The sequence below is a fragment of the Drosophila miranda genome (genome assembly GCF_003369915.1).
Source record: "Drosophila miranda strain MSH22 chromosome Y unlocalized genomic scaffold, D.miranda_PacBio2.1 Contig_Y1_pilon, whole genome shotgun sequence".
Classification (NCBI taxonomy): Eukaryota; Metazoa; Arthropoda; class Insecta; order Diptera; family Drosophilidae; genus Drosophila; species Drosophila miranda.
This window is the reverse complement of record NW_022881603.1, coordinates 8,372,564-8,399,964: the sequence shown is the minus strand read 5'-3', so window position 1 is coordinate 8,399,964 and position 27,401 is coordinate 8,372,564. Positions and strand designations below refer to the sequence as shown.

The 27,401-nt window shown below is 46.2% G+C and overlaps 1 protein-coding gene across 1 annotated transcript; it reads right to left on the bottom strand.

Annotated features, from left to right (window-relative positions):
• Window positions 1–345: 345 nt before the first annotated feature.
• LOC117190405 (tyrosine-protein kinase RYK-like) lies at window positions 346–12,529 on the bottom strand. Its single transcript, XM_033395483.1, has 5 exons — window positions 12,496–12,529; window positions 1,588–1,715; window positions 854–1,472; window positions 613–767; window positions 346–354 (listed from the first exon to the last, which is right to left on the bottom strand). The coding sequence occupies exons 1-5, from the start codon at window positions 12,527–12,529 to the stop codon at window positions 346–348; spliced, it is 945 nt and encodes a 314-aa protein (XP_033251374.1).
• Between the last annotated feature and the right edge of the window lie 14,872 nt (window positions 12,530–27,401).

The window sequence follows — 27,401 nt, the reverse complement described above, 5'->3', positions numbered from 1 at the left end:
CAGGCACTGGGTTTCTGTGTCGTCTGTGTGTGTACTGCCCTGCCGCCCGCTCGTCCACGTCCCACATGAGGTATGCACCGGTATGTGAGTGCCACACAGAACTTGCCCCAGCCAAAGGAGACAGAGACGCAGCAACCAGACATCCTTGAAGGGGGTGGGGGAGGGGAGGCAGGGAAAGCCGCATATTTATGAATGGCTCTGCTCGTGTTTCGAGTTAACGCACTACGGGAGCTTTATCAGCTCGTAAATATAAATTAGAATTTAATTTTTATCGTCGAGGAAAGGTGGCTGAAGCAGAGGAAGGGCAGGGGAAGGGCAGGGGAAGGGGGAGTGGGATGCGCCCTCCTAGCCTGCCTGGGGAGCAATCGTGTGGTGCTTCGGACAAATTGGAGTGGAGTAGCGCCATGGCAACCCCGCATGGAGACTCTGCTTCAACAGGATTCATTTCCATCTCCATTTGGCTGCCACGTGCCGCAATATTTCAAAGGCTTTGATTTAGCCGTGGGCAGCTCGCAGTCCCTGTCCGATCTCGATCCCAGTCCGAATCCCATTTCCAATCCCAATCAACCCCTTAGGGGCTGTTAATGGGGATAGTTCTCTATCGGCTCTCACCTGGGTCAGAGTCAGCTGCGAGGAGGCGTAGTAGGATATCCTCGAGGGACAGATCGACTCTGGCTTCGAGTAGATTGTTTCTCCGGCCTGAGTCTGGTCCCCCATCGGCAGCAGGGCGGTGGCGTAGAGCGTCGGAATGGGGGAGCTGCGGAAGCCTGTTGAGTGGATGCGCTAGGACAGTGGTTAGGATAGTGGCCAGTGGTGGGAGGAGAGGGCAAATTCACGGTCGAATATGCTGCACCACTTCTCGGTCTCCCGAGGTTTTTGTTGAGGCTGGCGATGGTCGTGTAGGAGCCGGTGGCACTCGGTGGCCGTCCGAGCGGGTCGAGGCGGATGAAAATGTTCTGGTGGCTGCCATAGGCCGCGGTGGTGAAGCTTGTGTTGTGGAGAAGGCGGAGGAGGAGGTGTTGATGTTGAGGAGAGAGAGTAATGGAGGGGATAGCTTTCTGAAGCGAGTCCTGGCGAAGCTGCTTGCGAGCCCGCAAATACATCATGCTGGCCACGAGGCCCACGGCCAGGACCAGGCCGAGGGCACAGGCTGCGGCACTCAGCAAGGCAGGGCCCTGGGAGGGGGCATGGGCGGGGCCTGCGATTGGTTCGGTTCGGGTGAGATGCCTGTTGATTGGAGGAGATGGATGGTGATGGATGAGATGCATGTGATCCCTGTGGCAGTGCGAGCGATGGTGAGACCTACCCTTGGCACAGATCTTGTTGTGCTTGAAGTGGAGCCTGGTGTCGTTGAAGCGCGGGGGTCCTAGCACCACCATGTTGACGTTGACGGGCAGCTGGAGGCTGGCGTTGCCCGTGCACGGGAAGTACACCAGGAAGGACTCGATCTCCTGCAGCACCAGGCCCTTGTGCTGATGGCGTAGGGCAGCTGTGTGGGGAGGGCGAGGGTTCCACCAGTTAGATTTGGATGGATTGGGGGTGGGGCTGGGGTGGGGTTGTTGCCTGGTGTCAGGTCAGGTGTCTTACCGGATAGGCGATGAGGCTCTGCCAGGAGAACTCCAGCTCGTGGACGTCCGCGGGCACCAGGACGGTGAAGTGCATCGCGTATGTGTTAATGGATCCCTCGTGCACGTAGAATAGATCCGCCTCGAGTCCTGGAAGGATGAAAGAAGCGAGAGAATCAGAAGCAGAATCAAAATGAGCGTGGGGGATGCGGATGCGGATGCAGTGCAGACATAAAGGGAAAGTTTCCTCGCAATTTGCTTTGGCACACCCCCTCCATTAGCGCGGCCTTCATCCTGGCTCCAGGACTCCACCCCCGCCCACCCCCTGCTGAGCAAACTTTGTGCATTTGCTGTTTACTCGCCCCTCAAGTCCCTTGCCGGCGCCCTTGAGCGGAAATTGATTTTCTCTTCAACACAATGGAACAGGCGAAGGGTGGGGAAAAGGTGGCAAGGAAGAGGGGGGATAGAGTGTTGCACTAGGTGACAACACTGGCGGGTAAACAAAACCCAAAACCCAAGACACAATAATAATCGAAATCGAATCCGTCACCAGCAGACGACGATGCGGGTCGCGGCGTAGGATCTGGGATTCCGCCAAATGAGGGAAGGGAAGGAATACTGGGGCAAGGAGGGTGTATTAAAAGGTGTCAAATGCTGTCCTAGCTCGACTCCGACAGCGACTCCCGCCACTTTATCGAGTTGTGGAATCATCTTTCGTCCGGCAGAGGAGTCCTGAAGATATCTGGCCTCAGTGCGGAACGCTATCCAATCCTCTCCCCATCCTGCCTAGCCCCCCGCTGGCAATGAAAGACGAGCTGCTTGAGTTAAAACGACGTGAAATTAAATTTCTTCATCCGCTTTCATTGTTGCTCCTCCTGTTCCTCATCCCCTGCTCTGCTCATCCTCCCGTCTCTGTTTGGTGCATTATTTACTCCCGAATATCAGAATAAACTTCGTCCTCTCACGCTTTTCAGGGATGCAGGGGAGTGCTGTTTGGTCTCTTCAACTTTTTGCTACTTCTGCTCCTGGCTGTGCCTCCGCCTCAGACTCCGCCGGATGTTGAATGTTGCCATTCCGCTTCCCGTAGAGGCAGCGGCAGAGGCAGAAGGCAGAAGGAGTGTAGTGTGCATTTGGAATAGAACAAAGCGCTCTCCGTGCTGCTTAAAACCATTTTAAATCCAATTACAGACCAAGAAAAGCGCTTTTCGTTCGCTTTCATCCTTCAACCTGGCCTCTCCTTAAAGCATCTCTGAATAAATTAAATGAATCTGTTGATGTAGATTCACTTGATTTTGTGGTGAATGTCAATTCATCACGTCGGGGTCACCAAATGAGTAAATCAAATGAATCTGTTGATGTAGATTCACTTGATTTTGTGGTGAATGTCAATTCATCACGTCGGGGTCCCCAAATGAACAAATCAAATGAATCTGTTGATGTAGATTCACTTGATTCTGGTGATTGTCAATATGACAATCGTATGCTGAAAATGTTATGTATGTATGCTACCGGTTCATGTACCAGTAACAAATGGTCGCCGCAATCGGTACTTGAACAAATTGGGCTTCGGAGATGTGAATACGTCAGAGTTTTCTTTCGTACTGATTTTATTTGGTAAAATGCAAGGTTTATATACAATTTCTATGAGTATGATTGTTTACTTAGGATCTTAGGTATGTTTAATTAGCTCTGAGTATCATATTGCTAGGGAAATGTGTTATCTCTATTTAGGACTAAGCAATTACTACAAATCCAACAGTGGAATATTCCAAGGGTCATATTTATGACGGTCACAATGGTTATCATGCAGATGGTGTGTGATTTGACCACATGCAGGTCATCCAGAATGTGTTTTATGATAGTGCCCTAAAAATCTTAACAGTGTATGTACACAAATGCATGCAGCTGTCCGTTGTATATTTATTTAGGTCAGTAGTGCATGTCACATATTTATATTTAGAGCATATTATCGTTTATTTCTTTAGGTGGCTGGGAAATCTTAACCTATTTATGGTTAGCTATTTGTCTAGGTCTAATCGTACAATTTTGTACTTTCGTTGAAATCGTACATACTCCCGGCCGTTGAACATAGTATGCTCAACCATCATCAATATTGATTGTGAACGGATGCCTTGGTGCGTTTTCTTCACTAGCTGATGAGCTAAGTGTATGTCTCTGCTGAGAAGGGAGTCTTGTTGTGTACCACCTTTTAACCAGATGAATCATTACAATGATCATGATGAAGAGCAGTGCAATGTAGATGGCAATATGATGATGATCAATGGTTTCAAGATTGTGGGGTAACTTGAAACTTTTAGGTGGTAGCAGATTCGTTTCCATTTGATACAGCTCCTCGTAGTTCAGTTTTTCATTGTTCCTTGAAACCTTCTTTGTAGAACGTTCAGTTGATGTTTCGTTGAGATCACTATCTCCAAACCGAGCGTATGATAACTGCAGAGTAGTTTCCAATGTGCTCTGACTTGTGACAGTCATTAGCGAATTCCGAATGATGCATCCAGGTTCGGCGATCAATATTCCTGAGTGTTGTAGCTTAATATCCGAAATGCCATCTGCACATACCGCTGATAGCTTTAATGATGACTTTGTTGCAAAAATCCATCGATTTCTTTTATGCATGCTCAACCATAAAAATGATTTTTTTGTGTTGACTAGGTGACATGATAAGTCCGTTTTGTTGTGAAACATTTGTAATTCACAACTTGTTTCGGCTGAGAACATTGTTTGTTTATTATAGCAAACAAAGTCATTGTTTGCTCTTTGATGACAGTTTTTGAATTCAGTCTCTGATAGTTCAACGAATTCGTCTCGGTGACTATTGATTGCCATATATGGTGTTTTTATTTCAAACATGCTTATCCCATTTTTATTTGGCACCGGAATCGCTGTCAATTTGTATATTTCCAGTTCGTTTACTGAGACTAATGGAAATGTAACCTTGATAATTGCATGATCCTCTATTATAGTGCCTTCTGCTTTCATCATCTGGTACACCATGAGCATATTGTCGGGAGTTACTGGAAGTGCTTGTCCTGGCCTTAAATGATCCCGTATCTGCTCCAGTTGTTCCTTAAGTTGTCGGGGGATATTAGCATAGGGCTAATTGTATTGTGTCGGATATCTGTCAAGACATTGATGATCTCTGCTTGCATTCGTTGAAGATTTGCAGATAATAGAGTCAACTGAGTAGACAACGTAGTGTACCATTGAAAGGCGCTAAAATGATCAGCCCTTCCCTTTGACTCGGTGATGAAATCCTCAATTCGACTTAATCGTTTGGAATTTGAGATTTCATCCCGTTTTATCACATTGATTGTAGAGTCAATCAATGATGTTTGATTTTTAAGCAAGGTTAATAGGTGATCTTCGTTATCCTTAACCTTTGCTATAGTTTCCGACATTTCTCGGGCATATGTTGAATCTAATACGCCAAATAGACTGCTTGCGATGTTTCCAATGATGTCCAGCGGTGCCCTTTGCCTCCGTGTTCTTGCTATTAGTGTATTTTCAGCTTGCAGGTCCTCTTCTATATGTTTGAAGTGCTGATACATACTGGTGCATGCGTCTACTAGTTGAAGTTGTGTGCATAGATGTCCAATTTTTGTAGTCCCCATGGTGAATGTGTTCATGTCTTTCCAATAGGGCTTTAAATTGTAATAGACAATGATGGTCCAATCAGTTGTCGCAAGTTGGCTGGTTCCTACTCTTTCAAAGTATATACCCGGTTTTGATCCAAACTGGGTTATGTTGATTGACTGTGCCATCGCTAACGGTACCAGCAACAACATTACAAACATTGTCATGGTTAACGACAATTTATTCGGCTGTGTCCTTTTCCTAGGCTGTCTGTCCTCGGATGATTCTTCGTTTTCTGATGGATCATCTATCGGATGTTTATGTGTGGGTTCCTCTTCGTTGAATAGTGGAGCTACATGTTGGATCTCTCGTTTGAAAATCCCCTTTGCCGTTTTTACTTCCACCACTCGTACAAAATTGTCCTTGCCATGAAACAATCGAATGATTCTTCCTAGTGGCCATTGTAATACTGGTGTATTGTCTTCCTTTAGTATTACTAATGTTCCTTCCTTAATGTTAGCCGAAGACTTCCTCCACTTTTGACGCTGTTGCAACTGCTGAAGATATTCATTGGACCATTGTGTCCAGAATGAGTGCTTCAACTTTGACACTGCTTGCCATCGATTTCCTAGCGTCTTTGGCTGCTGGGATGGCTCACTGTCAGCTTGTGCGGTTAACGGCTCTCCTATCAGGAAATGCCCTGGCGTTAGTGCTGTTACGTCGTTTGGGTTGTCAGATATCGGTGTTAATGGTCGAGAGTTTAGTATGGCCTCTATTTCGACTATAACCGTTTCTAACTCCTCATAAGTTAGATTTGCCGTCGTCACATTTTTTAAGAGGAGATGTTTGGCAGATTTTACTGCAGCTTCCCATAAGCCGCCGAAGTGTGGTGCGCGAGGAGGTATAAATTTAAACTGTACCCCTTTGTTGTTGCACTCTTGTACAATATGTTCTTTTGCCTTTTCCGAGAATATGGCTTCTTCTAATTCTTGAAGTTTGTTCCTGGCTCCTACGAAATTCGTAGCATTGTCGCAATGGAGCACTTGACATTTTCCTCGACGAGAGATGAACCGCCGAAGTGCCGCTAAAAATGCTTCTGTGGTGAGATCACTGACAAGCTCCAGATGTACTGCTTTAGTCGCGAAACAACAAAATATAGCTATGTACGCTGTATTAGGCTTCTTTCCTCGAATTTTATAGTGGATTTTGAATGGTCCACAGTAGTCAACACCAGAATTGAGGAATGGCCGTGCTTGGGTGACTCGAAGAGGTGGCAGATTTCCCATGATTTGTTCTAGTAGCTTAGGCTTGGCTCTAGTGCATTTCACGCAGTTCTGCACAATACTTCTGGCCATGTTTTTTCCTTTGAGTATCCAATACTGTTGTCGTGATGCTGTCAGCATTGCCTGGGGCCGCAATGCATGTTTTCCTTGTGTATCTTACCAAGGATCAACTTCACAATTGGATCGTTGTAGGGCAGGAGCATTGGGTGTTTGGCGTCAAATGAAATGTTTGCCGCTTCCAGTCGACCACCTACTCGTAAGATTCCCTCCTGATCCATGAATGGTGTTAGAGAGTTAATCGAACTTCCCTTTTGTGTTTCCTTATGTTTTGTTAAGTGACGTATGTCTTCTTTGAAGTCATTCTGTTGTATGTAACGAATGACAATTTTCTGAGCTTCTTTCATCTCATTGACTTGGACAGTCTTGCTTGTGTGCGTTTTCTTTCCTCGAAAACGCATCATGTAAGCTACTATTCTCAATAGCTTGTTGTATGAGTTGTTGTGCTTTATTTTGTAAATTAGGTCATCCTCCTGAGTGATAGTCATAATTGATGACTGACCAATCTTTTGGGGATTTGCACTGATCAACTCCTTTTTTGTAGCCACAAATGGTGGTGGCCATGTAGATGTTGGGCCGTGTAAAAATAGTGGTCCATAAAACCACATGCTATGTTTTATGAACTTCGTCGCCGTCATTCCTCTGGAGAGTACATCTGCTGCATTATTTTCGGATGAGACATGCCTCCACTGTCTTTGTATCGTCAATTCTTGAATCGTAGCTATTCTTGTAGCTACGAATTTGTCTCGGATGGATGACGAGCAGTTAATCCATGATAATACGATCCTTGAGTCAGACCAAAAGAAGGTTGATGCATCTTCCATTGATAACTCTTCCTTTACTTTTGCTGTCAATTGAGCAAACGGGGTAATGTTAATGCATTGATGGGCGCTAAATGTGATTTGGCACATAGCAATTGAATCGTTGCCCGCTTATCCTTATGTATTGCTCGGATATATACTGCAGCTCCAAATGCTTTCTCCGATGCGTCAACAAAGGTATGTATCTCTGATGATATCGGAATTTGTCCTTGGAATATATGACGTGGTACTTGTATGGAGTTTAATAATTTTAGCTCCTCCCTGTACCTTTTCCATTCCTCCTGGAGATGAAGTGGAAGCGCTTCTTTGTAGTCAAAACCTTCCTTTGTGAGATGCTGCATAAAGATTTTTGCTTTCATCACAACAGGTGAAAACAATCCAAGCGGATCGAAGATCCTAAAAATTTCGGATACGACATCTCTTCTGGATATTGTTTCCTTAGTGGCAATCTCCGTTTTTCCACAGAAATGGTCGGATTTAGGCATCCACGTTATTCCCAGGGTCTTCACGCTGCAGTCTTCATAAGTGGTATCCTCCAGTTGTACATTTGGAATCATGTCTTCCTTCGGAATGTTCTGTAGTATGTGCACGTTGTTTGTGCACCATTTTCTCAGCTTAAATCCAGAATTTTGTAGGAGTTGGTTAAGTTCCTTCTGTTTCTGGAGGGCCTCTGGTATGGAATCTGCTCCTGTTAAGCAATCATCCACATAGAAATCCTTTTCTAGTGCATCAGCTCCAGCCGGGTATTCTCTCTTGCCCTTTTGAGCAAGATATTGTAGGCATTTTGTGGCTAAATATGGAGCTGCCTTAGTTCCGTATGTTACAGTTTTGAGTCTGTAATATCTCAGATCTTCTGATGGGTCATTTCGCCATACAATTGTTTGATAGTACTGGTCCTCAGGATTGACCCAGATCTGACGATACATTTTTTCGATGTCTGCCGTAAATACATATTTGTGCATCCGGAATCGAAGCAATATTGAAAATATCGAACTTTGCACAGTCGGACCTTTATGCATCAAATCGTTGAGTGATTTGCCGGACGACGTAACAGCAGAAGCATCAAAGACAACTCTCAATTTTGTTGTAGAGCTGTCAGGTTTCATCACACAGTGATGTGGAATAAAATAACGTGATCGTGCTATTTCCTTAGTGTGCATTTCCTTCATATGCCCAAGTGCCTCATATTCTTTCATGAATTGCACATAGCTTGCCTTGGTTTCCGGATCTCGTGACAGTCGTTTTTCCAGGCAAAAAAGTCGACGTGTAGCCAAATCACGGCTCTCCCCTAGGGAAGAAGCATCTTCCAAAAATGGAAGTCTGACAATGAATTTCTTGTCACATGCCATCTGAATATTTTGAGAAAAATATTGCTCACATCGCTTCTCTAGAGGGGATAAGCATGGTGTGTTGCTCGGTAATGAATCCAATTCCCAAAACTTGGAGATTTGCTGATCCAGCTTGTCCTCCTCAGTCAAAACTGCACACGTGCTTTGGCTCTTTGACTCCTGTCTTAGCTTGCCAGCCACTATCCAGCCTAGTTTCGTTTCCTGTAGCCTGGGAAATCCTTTTCCAATTGATACATGCTTGTCTTGCATGATTTCGAAGTAATGTTCTGCTCCCAATAGTATGTCTATTCTTCCAGTCTTGTCAAAGTTGGGATCCGCTAAAGTGATATTTTTCGGAAGCTTCCAACGAGACGTATCAATTGACTGTGCTGGTTGATCTGCCACTATGTGTGTCAATACTATTGCTTCTAGTCTTGTATTAAACTTGTTATCTTGTGAAGTAAGCATAACATTGACTCTTGCTTTTGACGTTTGTGTTCGTCCGCCAATTCCATTTATTTGTAGTTCTGATTTTGTGACTTTCAGATCTAATATTTTCAATGCTCTTTCAGAAATCACATTGACCTGAGAGCCTGAATCAAGTAGGGCTCTAAATTCACCCATTTGTCCATTGTTGCCTTTTATTGTAACAAGAGCAGTAGCTAGTAATACATAAGTGTTTTGACTACTATTTGCTGATGCCGCAGTTTTGGCTTCAGACTTGATTTCCAAATGTAGTAGAGTGTTGTGTCCTTTATTGCACTTAACACAATCTCTTCTTTGGCAATTCTTTGCAGTGTGATCGCGTTTGAAACATTTGACGCAAAGTTGGTTCTTTTGAACCCAATTTAACCTCTCTGCGACAGTTTTTTTTTAAAACTGCGTGCATTTGTAAATAGCGTGATTTGGCTTTTCACAAAAATAGCAGACATACTGACTTTCAGTTCCTGCTGAGGCACATGTGATGGGTTTCTTTGTTTTTTCCCATCCAATGGCTTCCAAGGTAAGGAACCTTTGTTCGAGAAATTTCATTAATTCGCTCAAAGGCTGTAATTTCTTTGTACTTTGTATGGATTGTTCATACAAAGTGTGAGTCTGACGATCTAACTTTTTTGTCAAAATACATAGAAGAATCGGATCCCATCCAGCTGTCTCTATATTTATGTTATTGAGTGCTGATAATGTTTCCTTTACATTATCGTGCAAAGCCTTAATGGACTTTGCATCATTGGAAGTGCTTGGTTGATCCAATAATTTTTGAATTAATGCGTTACTAAGCACTCTTTTGTTGCTGAAACGCTCTTGAAGCATGCTCCATGCCGTTGTGTAATTATTTTCTGTTAGCGAAAGATGGCGTATTAAATTTTCCGCTTCTCCCGTAACATTGGTTTTTAAATACCACATCTTCTGAATGACGGGTACCGATGCTTCATGAATCATTTGCTTAAAAATGTCATGAAATTGTTGCCATTTTAAGTAGTCACCATCAAATTTAGGGATAGCAACCTTAGGCAGGGGTAATGTATTATGCATATGTGGAGCAGCGATAATTTGTTGAACAGCGTCTGCTTCAGTCATTGTTTGGACTGTTAATACTGCATCTTCAGCTGCAATGTAATTGTTAATGTTATATCCCATTTTCACAGGATCAATGCATTTTTTATAAATTTGAATATGGATCGCTCTAATCTCATCCCAATATTTGATTATTATTGGTTTGAAGTCCTTTCGCGTCTCATTCGTCATTCTGTTCATGATGCGCTCTAGACTTTCAAGCAGCACCTTTTGTTCTCGGATCATGGGCTCTATTTCAGGCGCACTCTCCATAGATGTAATGGATCCTGTATCTATATCCATTTCTAGTGCAGCTAACTGCTTTGTAAATTCGTCTTTATATCTGACGACCAACTCTTTTGTGTGTTTGAAATATTCGTTAGAGAAATAACTGTGCTCAATTTTTGAGTTTTGAGTTATTTTTTTGATATTACATTCCTCCATTGAAAATGCGTCCCAGAGCTTTGATATGTTCTCAATGCGGGATTTAAAATATTCTGGTTTCTGCTTCCTTTCAGCAGAATCCTTTTTATAATTTCGTACCAGGCTCTGAATCTCTTCGCCTGTGGCAAGCTGCCTGTCTAGCATAACATTAATGCTTGATGATGCCATTTTATTTTATTTATTTTAATACTTTGACCCGATGGAGGTAATTTGTTTGTCACTATGACTGGTTGTGCCTCTACTCACAACCACGAAGATGGTCAAAGTATCTCAATAAATATTTATGACACTGGAATTCTTATTTCCAATTCAACCTTAGTCGCCAAGTTGACTGTGATGGTTGAGTTAGATCCAAATAACTCCAATTACGTTTTCCTTCACCGAAGGTTTTAAATCACAACTGTGAGTGTTGTTGTATGTATGTAAATTGGTCGCCAAGTTGACCAATTATGTAGGATTTTCCAACTAAATCCAAGTTCCAAATCGGGAACAAAATCCAGATGAACGGTTAAGTGTCCAAAAGTCGGGGGTCACCAAATGAGTAAATCAAATGAATCTGTTGATGTAGATTCACTTGATTTTGTGGTGAATGTCAATTCATCACGTCGGGGTCACCAAATGAACAAATCAAATGAATCTGTTGATGGAGATTCACTTGATTCTGGTGATTGTCAATATGACAATCGTATGCTGAAAATGTTATGTATGTATGCTACCGGTTCATGTACCAGTAACAAATGGTCGCCGAAATCGGTACTTGAACAAATTGGGCTTCGGAGATGTGAATACGTCAGAGTTTTCTTTCGTACTGATTTTATTTGGTAAAATGCAAGGTTTATATACAATTTCTATGAGTATGATTGTTTACTTAGGATCTTAGGTATGTTTAATTAGCTCTGAGTATCATATTGCTAGGGAAATGTGTTATCTCTATTTAGGACTAAGCAATTACTACAAATCCAACAGTGGAATATTCCAAGGGTCATAATTATGACGGTCACAATGGTTATCATGCAGATGGTGTGTGATTTGACCACATGCAGGTCATCCAGAATGTGTTTTATGTGCCGTAAATATCTTAACAGTGTATGTACACAAATGCATGCAGCTGTCCGTTGTATATTTATTTAGGTCAGTAGTGCATGTCACATATTTATATTTAGAGCATATTATCGTTTATTTCTTTAGGTGGCTGGGAAATCTTAACCTATTTATGGTTAGCTATTTGTCTAGGTCTAATCGTACAATTTTGTACTTTCGTTGAAATCGTACAATCTCCATCTTACGACTGATCCAGTGCTCCAGCACCATCTCCAGCCCCTTCTTCTGTTTCTACTCCTATTTCCATTTCAGTTTGGATTCGTTTTAGAGTCCCAAATTGCTTTTACCCCCCACAGCGTACGCTGCTCTGATGTTGCCCCAGACTCTGTGGCAGAGTGGGACAAGTGTGCCATTTTCCTTTGGCTTTGGCGGTGGGCGAGTGTGAGTCCTTCAGTCACCCTTTAGCTGTTTTTTCCCTTTCCCAGGGAATGATCTGTCCTATCAAACCCCTAACATAGCCCAAAAGTGACTCCACTGCCATGAAATATGCACAAACATGCCAAAAGGACAGTTCCACTCAGGCATTTCTTGTCAAAGGACAACCCCCACAAACTGTTCTGCAAAGGGTGGAAGGGTGCAAGGGGTAGGGGGTTGCACTTGCGACAGCCTCAATTAATTCAGTTCCCTCATCTCGATTGGCCTCTTTGGGACAACAATCCTCAACTGCGCTTTGAGCATCCCGAATTGGCATTCCCACCCACACCTCCCCTCCTCCTATCTCCTCCTGCAAGTGTCTCCCCTCCCTTACCGTTGGCCGTGTCGAAACTTTGCTCGTCTTTCATATCACGCGCTTTTCCTTCGCCTTTGACTTCCCGTTCCTGCCGATCCTGGCTGGAGCTGGAGACTAGAGAGGATTGGCTGGAGACTGGTGGAACATAGTTCTGGCATGATCCCCAGAGCACAGAGACAAAATTTACATAAAAGATTAAGAGGATAATTAGTGTCAGCATCGCATTTAACCCCTCTCCACTCCTCACTCTATGGGGATTGCAGTGGCACCTTGTCGCTGATTAAAGCTCCCTGTGATAGTGATTGTCCTTCGAATCAGAGGCGAGAACCGCCCAATTGGCGCAGATTTCGAGGCCCTACCGCCACACCCTGCCTGGCAAGGCAATCGTGATGGATTCCAAGTGTCGAGCCACCCCTGGAAAGGACCTGTGAAGGATCTTATGGAACCAGAGGGTGGATCGGGGCGGGGGCATATTAATGTGAAGACGTTCGGACTGTTTTCTATTCATTAAAAATAATTTTCTTTTGCATTAACTTTTCATTTGAGGGGAAATTTCCTCCGTTCACTCTGTGAAGGTTGAGCTCTGCCCAAAGTGGTGTAGTGCGGGCTGAGGGGCAGCTGGTCCGAGGGGGGGACGCAAGAAAAAGGAAAAGTGTGCACATCAAAGCGAAACTTGTTGAAATTGCATTTTTACGCACCCTTGAACCGGGAAAGTCTCGAAAGATGGGAGGGAGGGGGATGGGGAGTGGGTGTGGGTGACGGTGTCGGTGTCGCTGGCAACGAATGCGGAAAAGAGGAAAAATGCTCACGTTACTGGGACAACAGAAGAGCACAGAAATTGAACTCAGAGGCGGAAAATCTTCAACAAAAGCGTAAGAAATATTTAATTTTTATGTTGTCGTCACTTCATAGAAGATGGGTGTGGAAGGGGCATACCATGCCACGCCCAGAACGAGCAGGAATCGGGGAATCGAGAGGCGGACTGTGGCAACTTTCGTTTCGTCGAACTTTGCTTACAGTTCCATGGCAGTGGCAGACACCGAAGATGGAGAAGCCTCAAAGGCATATATTGCTGGAGGGAGTCCTTTGTTCAATTTTCATGCAACAAGATGGTTTTGAGGGGAACAGAAGGTAGCTGGAGCTGGAACTGACTGTGGGGCTGGAGCTGAGTGGAGCTGAGTCGTCGTGCAACCGTGACGAGCCGTCCTTCCAGTTGAAAGGTCTGCACATGGAGCTGGAACTGAAGAAAGTAGCCAGGGGGATTTGAAATGGTGGAGGTGGAGGTGGTGGCAGGGTTGTATGGGTCAGTTTATTTGATTTCAAGCTGCCTCTTAATTTTCCTCCCCAAAGCAGGACCAAAGGGAGGGGTGTTAACTGGTAGTTAAAAACATAACGAGCCATCGACAGGGGTAAGGGATGAAAAATCGAAAAGGAGCTTGGGTTGGAGTTGGAGTGCGACAAGGCAGAGGAAAACTCCAAGCAATCGAGCAATGGAAATTCCAAAGAGCAACAAACAAAGTGGAAATCTTTTAAGTTGTCGCTAATGAAATTCGATTTGCATGGACGGCCAGTGGTAGGGAGTGGGCGGGAGTGGAGCGGAGGCTCTTTGTGAGCCGCAGTTGACAGGAAGGTGCCTGTATTCATGCCCCATCGGCCTCGAATGCAATTGAAAGCCTTCGAAGGGGGTGGAGGGGAGTGGTTGCATTCAGGAGGCGGTGCAAGTAGAGGAGGGCATCAGCAGGAGCTGGAGCAGGAGTCGGTGGAGAGCCGCTCATTCATTCATCCATCAATAAAGTATCCATCTCCGTTTCCTTTTCCATTTCCATTCCATTGATGTGGATTATTTTTGGGCCATCAACTAATTGAAGTGCCTCTGATTCGGCAACTAGGAAACGGAGGGGAAGTGGCAGAGGCGGGGGCGGGGCACAGCCGAAGCCGGCATAATGAGATGGAAGCCTTTATGCTCCAATTACAGTTAAGTGCCGGAAAATGCTGTGACCAGCTAAGCGACGAATGATGGACTGGCGGCCAGGAACTAGGCCACCTCTCCTCTCCACTTCTGCCCTCTCCCCCCCTTTGCTCGCATTTTGGGAGTCCCACTTGCTTCTCCCTCTTCCCCTCCATCTCTCAATTTCCATTCCGATTCCTGTGATCCATTAATCAACCTGAGGAGCAGGAAAATCCCGAGCCAAACGACAGGCACGGCCAGGAGGACATTCCGCTGTGGCACGTCGAGTGATTTCTGCTATGTCTATGGCCGGATAACGAAGAGGGAGGTGCAGAGTAGAGAATGTCTTGGCCTTGGCTCGATCTGGAGCCGGCGCCATCAATAACAGGAATTCGCGTGAAGCAACAAACGGGAAAACAAGAAAACAAACAAACGGAACAGAACGGAACAGCAAAACAACACGGAAAGTGTTCTGGAGAGGGTGGTGGAGTGTGGGGTGTGGAGTGGCTAAGCAGGGTGGTGCAGGAGGGGAAGGAGGCAGGAAAAGCTACTTGCAGCTGTCAGCGGGGCGGGTGAACGGGAATCGATCTGTGTGCGATTTGTTCTGTTTTCCCACTTCCATGCACTGCTCCACCTAAACCTACACCTCCCACTGCTCTCCTCTAATTTCAGAACTATTAATGACTACGATATGGCCCTGTGTTGGTATTGTGTTTTCGTGCTCGTGATCAATGATTGTGTCCTGTTGCACTTTGTCCCCCAACTATTAATCATCGCTCAGGGTGGGAGCGGTGGTGGAGGGGGGGCGTGTCAGTCTGAGGTTTGTCCCCAAATCGAAAGGTGGTTCCATTAAGGTTAGTGGGGGACTGGAACTGGAACAGCACCTCGTGGTGGCTGATGAAAATGTTCAGATGGCCACTGACCAAAGGCGGCCGCCAAGTGGCCAACGAGAGGCAGAGGAGCAGCATCGGCAGAGAACGGGAACGGGCTCTGAAGCAGGCCATAACTATGCGGAAGATGCAGTAGCTGCAGTGGGGCAGGATGCCTTGTGGAGCTGGGAGCAGTTCATAAATCGCCAGGGAATGTGCCCAGAATTTCAACAGCTCCACTCCGTCCTCCCTCGGGTGCACTCTTTGGCAGCCAATCTCAGTGTGTGCCCATTGAAGCCTCGGCGGTGGGTGGTGGAGACACTTCCGCTCCGTGGATATTGTCCTGCTGTGGCCGATTTGAATCCAGTTGCCTCTGTTGCTGGTGCTGTTGCCACAAACGACAGCAGCACAGGCGACGCGGCTCTGAAAGAAGCGTTAAAAACAAATTGTAACTGCTGCTAACAGTTACGGATGGAATTGCGGGGGATGGGATGGTATGGGATGGCAGGACGATGGCTGTCTGACGAAATTTGTAACTTTTCAGCATCCCCATCTCTCTCCTCTGGCTCTTCCTGCTGCTTCAGCTCCTCCTCCGCTGTCTGGAATCGGCTGTCGCCCCCAAGCCGCATCAGCGTGTCCACCACATTCGTATCTGGCAGAGTTTTGCTGAACTTTTATTGGCTGAGCTTCTGTCAACTGCCCTTGATCCTGCTCTTCCTAGTCCTGTCTACTCTGGTCTGTGGTGTTGTTGGTAGCTCCTGTCACTCCTGGCCACTCGATGGCGCAGAACACCTGGCTCTTCCCCGCTTATGGCGTCCCTTCTCCGTGTATTCCATGTTAAAGTCCTGTTCCTCTTAAATTGAAAGTGATTTAGTTTTGTTTGAGGCGAGAAGCTGCAACAGAAGTTGTAAATATTGTGGAAGAAGCTGCGGAAGGAGGCGCGTGGTCCTGTGGTTGAGTGATTCCCTTTTAGAGTCAACAATTTGTAAATGTGAATTTTAGAGAATTTCAGGGAATAAAAACTTTGCCCGATGTGCTAAAGTAATTATAAACTTGAGGGGAGATTAACAGCTTCCAGGATTCTGGAGGGGCTGCATCCGGGGGCGACTCCGTCAGAATTCACTTATTTATTTATTTATTTATTAAATTAACAAATTATCTGTTAATAATGGTACTTAGATTAAAGGCGGAAAAGATAAGTTAAAAGTTAGCTAAATTTAAATGATTATAAATATTGCATGCAATTAGTTTAAGAGACAGTTCAGGGGATAGTGTATGACAGAGGATGTTATAATTATGGCATAAAACCCTAAAAGGTTCATGATCAGCATAATTAGACCTACATATGGGTAGACGGATAGGCCTAAAAGTACGGGTAGGTCTGGATGGAACGGCCAAGTCAATCTGACCCAAGAGAGTTTGGGAGTCAACAGTCCCAAGAAGGAGCTTGTGCACGAACATTACGCCATTGCATATTCTGCGATGGTGCAACGACGGCAGGTCGATAAGATTTAGCCTAGATCGGTAGGGTGGCAAGATTCTACCCGAGTCCCAGTTAAAGTTCCGAAGGCCAAAATTAAAAATTGCTTTTGCACGGATTCAATAACAGCCTGCTGCTCTTTATACTGCGGGATCCACACACAAGAACAATACTCCAATATAGGACGTACTAACGAGATGTACAGTTGTTTCGTAACGTACGGGTCGTCAAACTCCTTGGACCAACGCTTGATGAACGCTAAAACACCCTTAGCTTTATTTACAGTTGCAGCTATATGGGTGTTGAAACACATCTTATGATCAAAAAGGACTCCGAGGTCATTTGAACTCGAAATTCGCTCAAGGACATGATTTCCTAGAACATATGAGACAAAATGAGGAGCCGCGACGGTAAAATGTCATAAGTTTGCATTTGGAAAGGTTCAGAAAAAGAAGATTAGTTGAACACCACAATAGTAGTTCACTTAGATCAAGTTGAAGGCGTGTGTGCAAATACCAATCAGAGTAAAAAGACAGATTTTGACATCATCAGCATACATTAGTGAAGTAGTGTATGTTATAACTTGAGGAAGGTCGTTCACAAATAAATTAAACAGAAGCGGGCCCAGATGACTTCCCTGTGGCACACCTGAAGTAACATTAACAGTATTTGACAACACGTTAGAAAACAAAACACGTTGAGTACGGTTAGAGAGATAGGACAAAATCCGATCTAGAAGATTCGTTGGGAACCTTAATAAAGAGAGCTTTTGAATAAGCAGAGCATGGTTCACAGAATCGAATGCCTTGCTGAAGTCCGTAAAAATTACATCCGTCTGCAAACCAATTTGAAAACCCCGGTGGATTAGGTTAGAACACTCAAGAAGGTTAGTCGATGTTGAACGATGTCTGAAAAAACCGTGTTGCGACGGAGATATCAAGCTGCAACAAAGATGTTGCAGTTGCCGGGTGACCAGGAACTCAAGAAGCTTCGGGATGGCGGAAAGCTTTGCGATACCACGATAGTTTTCAATGTTTGATCTTGAACCTTTTTTGTGAAGCGGAATGATGTAGGACTCATTCCAAATTACTGGGAGACAAGACTGTTCCACGGAGAGGTTGAAGAGAAGGGTCAAGGGCTTGCAAAGGGACTGGGCACAGTGTTTTAAGATGAAACTTGGTACCTTATCTGGACCCGCAGAAAACGATATGTCCATAGATGACAAACCTTCCAGAACAACTCTTTCCTCGAAAAAGGGCAGAAAAATGCTGTTAGCTTGAGGTAGCTGGTACGGATACGGAGTGGATGCGTTGTAAATATGAGACGAGTACGTTGTTTGGAAAAAGTTAGCGAATAAATTTGCAATACCAACAGCAGAAGCTTCTGTTTTGTTCTGGTAATGAAGGGACGGAGGAAAAACGTTTGACTTGCGCTTAGAATTAACGAACGAATAGAATTTTTTAGGATCACTACGAAAGTTACTACTACATTGTGAAAGGCAATGGTTATAACACTGACTATTGACGGCAAGGAACAGAGAGCGAGCGGAGGAGTATAGAGCTAAGGCCAACGTGGAGCCCGACCTCTGGTACTTTTTATAGAGCCGGGATTTATTATTCTTTAAGTATGACAAATACTTGGAGAACCAGGGAGGCTTGGACGATACAGGTACAGTGATATCTGGAACAAACGTATTAAGGGCGGAGTAAATAGAACTATAAAACGAGTTAACAGTTGCATCTATGTTCGGTAATGAATAAAGAAACGACCAATCAACACGCGAGAGATGTAGATCTATATCAATAAAGTTTGTTTTGCGAAAACACTTTATGTGACAAGGAGCCATGGAACTGTCAGCACCTCCAGATTGTGTACACTCCAGTGATATCAACAAAGTTGGATGGTAAGGATCTTCAGGGAGAGATATTGGGCTTGCTCTAGATACAGTAGCAGGAGAACCATCGTTAACAAAAACGAGGTCAAGAAGTCTGTCCCTAATGTTTTTAACGGCATTAATTTGGACAAGGGAAATATCCGTTAGCCCATTGATAAAGTCATTATGGCAATTGGGAAACAACAGGTTAGCGTCATCACAAGGCAGCCAAGAAAGAAATGGGAGGTTAAAGTCCCCCATGACAATAATTCGATCATTGCACCCTAATGTAGAAACAACGTTATTAATTGCTGAAAGGTCGTGGAAGTAAAGCTCATCATCAGACCTGGGAGGAATGTAAGAGCAGGTTAAATAGAAAAATGCGGAGCCAACACGAACTTTGACTGCAACAAATTCAATTCCATGAATGTTATTGAATGGGAATAACTCAGATGAGAAAACAGATTTAACTGCAATCAGAACCCCACCTGCAAAAGATGGGCGGTCCATTTTATAAATAGTGTAACTATCAATGAAAATTTCGTGATCATTGGCAGAGGAGTTAAGCCAGGTTTTGGTAAACGCGATGGCATCGAAATCAAAGGACGCGCTATTAGTATGAATTTGACGCAATTTTCCCAGCAAACTGCGAACGTTCTGATAGTGCATGGAAAAATAGTACATCAGTTTTTTGGAGCATGTTCGGTAATTCTTGGATTCGAGTTCGAATCTTTGAGAAGGAACTCATGCACAATTGTATGCTCAGGCCATATTGACGGTTCTAGAGAACAGGATAGTAAAGAATCAGGGAGAAGAATTTTAAAGGATGATATGTTGCGCTTATGTTTAAATGTAAATTTAGTCACAACTATATCAACAGGCGAAGTGTTAAGTTTAGCGGCAAGATGTTGTTTAACATCCTCCGTTGTAGCCTCAGGAATAAGACGAGAAACAAATATTGCTTTCCGAGGGACCACTGCTTTAAGTTGAAGTCCCGTGCGAGATCGAGATGGTGGAGCCACTCCTAAAAGAGATCTCGGTACAAGGGCAGAGGAATTGGCAGCAATGGCTGTAGCAGGAATTGGAGTAGGAATTGGAGCAGGAATTGGAGCAGGAATTGGCAAGACGTCGTCAGCAACCAGCACACCCGCACTAGGAGCACTCACCGCGTCAGAAGTGACGGCCACAGAAACTGCAGGGATGGGATTGATGCTGTTGGGGAGTTGGGTGCTCGAAGGAAGCACATTGCTCGGTGTAAAGAACTCCGGAGCCACCGTTGGCGGATTTACATCACACACACCCACACACACACAGACATAGTCGTGCAGAATTCTGTCGAACACAGAATAGTCGGCACCCTATTCCCTAGACAACCACCCTTACAAGAGGAAGCTAGGGTAGAAGGAGCTAGCCTGAGGGACACCACCACCATCATCACTGCCAGAGAAGTACTGGAGGCCACGGGTAAGCTGAAGATCGGGAAAGCGGCAGGTCCAGATGGAGTCCCTAATGCAGCACTAAAATGCATAATTAGAGCCCATCCGGAAGCATTCACCACAATGTACACCCAGTGCCTAGCGGAGCGGACAGTCCCACGAGCATGGAAACGGCAAAGGCTGGTTCTGATACCCAAGCCAGGCAAAGAGCTCAACGACCCATCGTCATACCGGCCGCTGTGCATGCTGGATACCATGGGCAAGATTTTCGAGAGGATGGTATGTAACCGACTGGAGGCGGAACTGAGCGTCCAGTGCTGAGCGTCGCGGACTTTCCGACCTCCAATTCGGGTTCAGCAAGCAGAGGAGCACCACTGACGCCATCGAGATGGTGACAAACCTTGCCAGGGAAGCCATGGCAGGAACGCGATGGGCTGGAGGCGACAAAAAGTACTGCCTAGTATGTACACTAGACGTACGAAACGCCTTCAACTCTGCCAGCTGGAAGAGCATCCTAGAGGCCCTGACCAGGAGGGGTATATCTGAGCAAATCACACGGACTCTGCGAAGCTATTTCACGGACCGCGTCCTGATCTACGACACGGAAGAAGGAGCAGAACATCACCAAATCACCGGAGGCGTCCTACAGGGCTCGGTCCTAGGGCCGATACTGTGGAACGTGATGTATGACGATATCCTGCGGCTTACATTACCGGAAGGGTACACCCTGGTGGGCTTCGCCGACGACATAGCACTGGTGACAGTGTCGAAACACGAAAGAGACGTAGACGAGAAAACCAACGTAGCAGTCGGGATGATAGTGGCCTGGCTCGCAGCCAACGGGCTAGCATTGGCGGAGAAGAAGACGGAGGCTGTGCTAATGAGCAGCAGAAAAAAGGTCGAGCAGGCATGCGTGAGAGTCGGTAGCACGATCATCAGGACCAAGCCTGCGCTAAAGTACCTAGGGGTAATGATGGACCAGAGGCTGAACTTCAAGGCCCACCTGGAATACGCCAGCGCAAAAGCGACTGCAGCAACGGCGGCCATAAGCAGGATGATGGCCAATACAGGGGGACCACGGCAGCGTAGCAGGCAGCTCATCGCTGGGGTGGTCACCTCCATAATCTTATATGGATCAGCAGTGTGGGCACCAGCAATGATGGTTTCCACATACAGCAGAGACTGCAGAAGCGCATACCGACGCTGTGCCCTGAGGGTTACATGCTGCTTCCGGACGGTGTCTGAAGACGCCGCACTTATTGTGGCAGGCATGGTCCCACTGGATCTCCTGGCAGCTGAGCGGCAGAGCGGAGTGGAGGTAGCCAGCGAGCGGCGAGAGCGCACTATAGCCCAGTGGCAACGGCGCTGGGACCAAGCGGCAAAAGGGAGGTGGACCAGTCGTATCCTTCCCCAGCTTAGCCCATGGCTGCGAAGAAGGCACGGCCAAATGGACCATTATTTGGGCCAACTGCTGACGGGGCATGGCTGCTTCAAGCAGTACCTGCATCGCTTTAGGCATGCTGCTGCGGGCCTGGAGTCGACGAGGATGCATAGCACGTCTTCTTTGTATGCCCCCGCTTCTCGCAAGAACGAACGAGGCTAGGGGAGACGCTTGCAGAAGTGAGAGTGGACACCCTCACCGACCAAATGCTAGCCGATGAGCAATCTTGGAACGCGGTCGCCTACAAGGCAGCAAGCGTGATCAAGGAGCTGCGCAGGCTGGAGCGAAGCCGGACAAACTAAGCCAGAAGGATGACCCCACAGCCCGCACCGCGAAGTAATGCCTAGCGGCAGTCCCGCGGGAGCGGACCCACCCCCCCCCTTCCCAGCCATAATTGTTATTTTATAAATATAAATTGTTTTCCCAATAAAAACAAAAACAAAAAAAAACACACAGACATTTGTGGCATATGGTGGAAGGGGGAGATCGGGGGCTGCCTTAATAAATTTGAGGCAATATTTATGTGTTTGTTTGGCATAAATTATGAACTGGAAAAAGGGAAAAACTTTTGGCATTCGAAATGTTTGTGGCTCAAGTGGTTGGCCCTTGCCCTCTATCCCCGCTACCCCGCCACCCCTCCGTGGCCCTGTTTATTCAGCTGTTCCTGCCACTGCTACTGCCCCTCAATCCCTGCTGGTTGCGTGTGCAGGTAGCTCGAGTGGAATTCCAACTGCAACATTGGGCAGCTTGGAGGGTTGAAGCCTACGCTGTAGGCATGACAATGGAAGAGGGAGCTGGGGAACAGGAACAGTCGAGTGGATCCAAAATGAAATTGTTGCCAAGAAGCAGCAGCAATTGCTCCACTTGCCCCAATCTCCACGGGAATGCTCGCCCCTTCTGCATCTCTTTCTCCACTTTAATTCCTTCTCTTTCTTTTTCTAGCCGCAATAAAAATCGATATCGGAAAAGTTTGTAGCCTTCGCTTTCCTATTTCCCATTTCCCTAGTCTCTTTTCTGGCTCTGAACATTTTGGAATCTTTAAGTTTTACAAGCGGAAGATAGTTGTGGCAGTGGGCGGAAAGGGGGTGGGGCGTAGCCTTCGAATTCTGCGGCCATTTTAATTAAACTTATCTGCAACCAAAAAGCGCCGCAGGATGCCAAGAAGGCACTTGATTAAGAGCCAGATCAACATCAGCATCACCATCACCATCTCCATCATCGTCATCATCATCCAGAGGGGGATAAGGAAAAGGATTCACGTCTGCAGAAGGGGGACGAATCCTTCGGCACTCGAAGCCATTCAACGAATTCATTCATTAATAATTCAAAAGACAAACAAACGCAGGCGAATGTGAATGCGAATGGAAAGGGGGAAAGTGGGTCTGCCATGTGTATGTTTGGAGCAGCAGACAAACAGCCAGCAGGGCGCACTTCCAAGAACAGCTCGCGATGAAAAGCGGGAAACGGGTGGTCCCCTTTGCGGATAGCGGGTAGATCCAATCTTAATCAATAACATACTCGTATTACCGACATCACTCAATCATAATCAAAGGAGGGTACGACAAGGAGTACAGCAGAAGTTACTGCCGAACATTTTCTGCTTAGTCACAAGCATCGCCTGGCAGTCTGCCACGCCCCCATCTCCATCTCCAGCTGCAGCTCCGATTCCAGATCCCTTCTCTCTGCGGATCCAGCAAGTGACAAATTGAGCATTCGGCATGCGAATGAAGATGATGAGATGAGATGAGCAGAAAACTTTTCAATTACTTGACAGTTACTGAAGCAGGAGCTGGGGAGTAGGAGCTTGAGCAGTGGAATGGGATTGGAATTCTAATGAATAATAATCTTTGCAGCCGTAGCCACTCTCCAAACCTTTTCCATCCATTAGTTCATCGACGGAGAGACAACACGTTCAGCTCGTTGGACGATTGCTCGCAGGAACAATATTTACTTTACTCATGCCGACATTCCCCCACTGCCGACAGGCAATTAAAAGGACATCGATGGACTGCCCTATGACCTCCTTCTTTCATTGCCAAATGGCTTTCGTTTCTAATTGAATCGTAAGCCCGAGTCCATTCCGGTTAATACTCTATTACTCCTCGGCACTCCACTGTGTTTGCTCTTAGTTTTCCTCCTTGCAAGGAGTTCATGAACTCTGCTCCGGCCGGAGGATATTTACTTTGAATGATTAACTGCTTTCTTAGCTCATTTCGGACTCAGGAAACTTTGGACCGTCTCAAAAATAGCAGAAAACACTGTCCCCAGAAGAGACATTTAAAAATGGCTTTTCTACGAAGGAAAGTGTGACGATTATGTGGATACAAGTACAAGATACAAGTCGAAGGGTATAATCCATATAAATAGATTCGTTTCTGAATGAAGAGACCTATTTTAATTATTAAATTTATTAGATATATAAATAAAATTAAATATTTGTGTGACCCTTCAATGTGTGCCTGGTCCAGTGCCCAATTTGTCGCTATGAAAACTGCTGTTCAGTGAACAAATTACAAATTGTCTGTACAAATTAGCTGCGAAAACAGAAATACATCGATTTAGGCCTCCACCGCGGCCACCGTTGCCCTGGAAAAACAATCGCAATCATTTTCCATTTACAGGGACAACAAAAGGAAATGTCGCTCGTTATTTTTAATCAGCTATCAAAATTTATTGCTGAAAATTTGTCTGGCCGTTGGGCAGGTGTTTGCCTCTGGCCCTGCGCTCCCCTGCGTTCCAATGTGCTCCACTGTGCTCGACTGTCCTCCGCTTTCAGTTCTGGCTTCCTATTACAGGTTCATTATAACATTGGGCAGCCACATTAAAGCTAATGGAACTGATACGGGATGTTAGTTATGCGTTCCGTGTTCTTCCTTGTTGCGGATGGGACGGGATGTATCGGATGTGCGACCGAAATGAATATTTGAGGGGATTTTGGCTCAGTCAGAGGCACTGAGGCAAAAGCTTATTTCGGTTTCTGCATTTGATTAAAGATGGTTTTAATGTGGATTTAAACATGTAGTTTTAGAGACAGAAAATGTGCTATCATTCCGTTTAAAACTGATCTACCGGAACCAACTTAAACACACAATTTTGATAGAAACGTACAAAAGAATTTATGAATTCGTATTCCTTTTTGGATTACGATTTATATATATATTGAAACTTGCTTTATTCTCAGTCGAAATGTCTCAGAAATTGGACCATAATCATTGATTTATGGCCTTTCCTTTACAGTCAAGTATATTCTTTTCTTTATAAAGAACAAACAAAATGGCCATCAAACCTCAGAGCTCTGCCTCTCTGGTTGTCTCCCCTCCATTCGTACTGGTGGGTAAATGTTCCTTCTCCTTGATTTCATGAGGACCCTGACTAATCTATGCATATTTCTCCAGCACTTGCAGGCAAAGACTTATTCCAGGAGTCTCATTGTAGTTTGTCCTCCGTTGTTGTTCATATTGTCCGTTGCTGTTGCGGCATTCAATCAAGAATCCACTAAGTGGAGCTAGTGGACAGGCTCAATGGCCATAACGAAAGCACGACCAAAGGAGCGTCTGGGTCTGGGTATGTGTCTCCTCCACTGAGGGTGTCCGAGCGTAACATCGGATTTGCATAATATTCTTTTATGGCGCTTACGTTTGCGGTCGTGAAACCGAACACGGACAGCCGAGTGGGTGGCTATTTGAGGGGTCATTGGCTTGCGGGGCGTTTATTGAGTAGCTCTTAATCCCTGGCATATTTCAATTAGTGTAAACTTTTTTTTGATTTCTCCTCCCGGCTTCCACCCTTACCCCTTGTCATTTCTTTACTTTGCATTACTCTAATCTGTGTATCCACAAACACCCACACACACACACACACACACACAGACACATAAGTACGAGGCGCTCACCCGTGTGGTGAGCGGGCAGTAGAATACCACCACAGCATGTCACAGCTTGTCGTATGAGGCGACTAAGAAGACACGGGGATGTTCTGCTCCCTCTAAAGAGCACTAAAGCAACTCGTAACCGCCGGCACAAGCCACGTATCCCCCGGATAGGTCTAACACACTTGTGAAACACCTAGCTAATACGAGAAGGCGACTAAGACGGAGACCAGTAAAGTCTTAGGATAGGAACTGGACCCCCCTTTTTTTGGATTGATGACCCCAGGGCTGACGGAAGCCAGCATTCTAGCCCTTTAGTACGCGGAATGAAACCCCGCCGAAATGGCTGCTAGGTTAATGCTGCTTCTGCCCCCGTCCCGTGAAAAATTGGCAAATCTCTAAGCACGCTCCTTGTTCCGTAGCCATTAAATTGGACGTACAGGCTCAGTTGAGTCACTCCTGACTAGCGCGGATCCGGCTCTGAACTCCCGACCCCATAAGGGCGGGAGTCAACCCTCGCATGGCCTCCCTGCTTGCATAGACAACCATGGGATCATAACGCGACTGTACAACAGACAAGGACAACGGCTTACGAGTTGGGACCCAACAAAATGAGCAAAAGTATCACACCCATAACGACGAACGACTCAGAAGGCTTCAATAAAAGCAAAAAAATGGCGAGAACGCCAACTGGTGAGCAGACCGACGCCCCGCTGCCGGCCCTCCCTGGCCCGGAGCAGCACCAAAAAGCTCAGGGCAGCACAGCGCTGCGCGATCTAGGACGAGAGATCACGCAGCTAGTGGAGATGCTCGAGGATGGCAAGAGGCGATCCATACACCAACCCATGCGGGACTCGATCGAGAGCATAAGTGTGCTGTATGAGCTGGTTGCTATCCAGCTGCACGATGAAGGAGCTAAGGCGGTGATCAGGACCCACCAGTCCTCTCAGACGTCACCGATTTTCAGACCTCTCCCGGAGCCTAAGAGGAAACAGGCTGCAGGTGCACCAACACCCCGGACAAAGAGGACCAAGGCAGCGGTCGAGGTCCAGACCACACCAGGAGTAGCAGTTGAAAAGAACGCCCACGCTGAAAGGGAGAGAAAGGAGCCGGAGGAGACCCCATTTCTGACGGTGACCAACCGGCGCAGAAGGAAGAGGCCGCAAAAGCCGACTGGAGCGCTCGCGGACAAGACGCGACCAGACGCCATCGTCATTGCCACCAAAGGTGAAAAGACCTATGCATAGATACTGCGCAAGGTTAGGACGGACGAAACCCTGCGTGGACTCGGTGATGCAGTCGCCAGGATCAGGAGGACCCAAAAAGGAGAGCTACTTCTACAGCTCAACAAGTCGGGAGAGGAGACGGAGATGTTTAAAAGCCTGGTAGCCAATACGCTGAAGGAGCACGCAGAAGTCCGTAGCCTGTCGCACCGGGTGACCGTAGAGCGCAAGGACCTGGACGAAATAACCACCACGGAGGATATATGCGAGGCTCTGAGAAGCCAGGTGGAATTGGCGGAGCTGTCTGCGGATGACATCCAGCTGAGAAAGGCATACGGCGGAACCCAGACGGCCACAATCAGGCTGCCAGCGGAGAGCGCTCAAAAGGCTCTGAAAATAGGAGTCCTAAAAGTAGGCTGGGTAAGATGCAGACTGCGTGAGCGAATCAGCGTCACCAAATGCTTCAGATGTCTCGAGTTTGGGCATATGGCACGACAGTGCAGTAGCAAAGTAGATAGGTCCAAGCTGTGTAGAAGATGTGGAAAGGAGAACCACCTGGCAAAGGACTGTAGCCTGGAACCACAGTGCATGCTCTGCAAGGGAACGAGCGCAGACTGGAAGCACGTGGCCGGCAGCGGTAGATGCCCCAGTTTAGGAACGCCCTGACTAAAAGATCAGCATGAGGTGTACTCAGCTGAACTTAAACCATTGCGAAGCTGCTCAGTCTCTCCTGAGACAAGCAGTCAGGGAGAGGAAGACCGAAGTCGTGCTCATCTGCGAGCCATT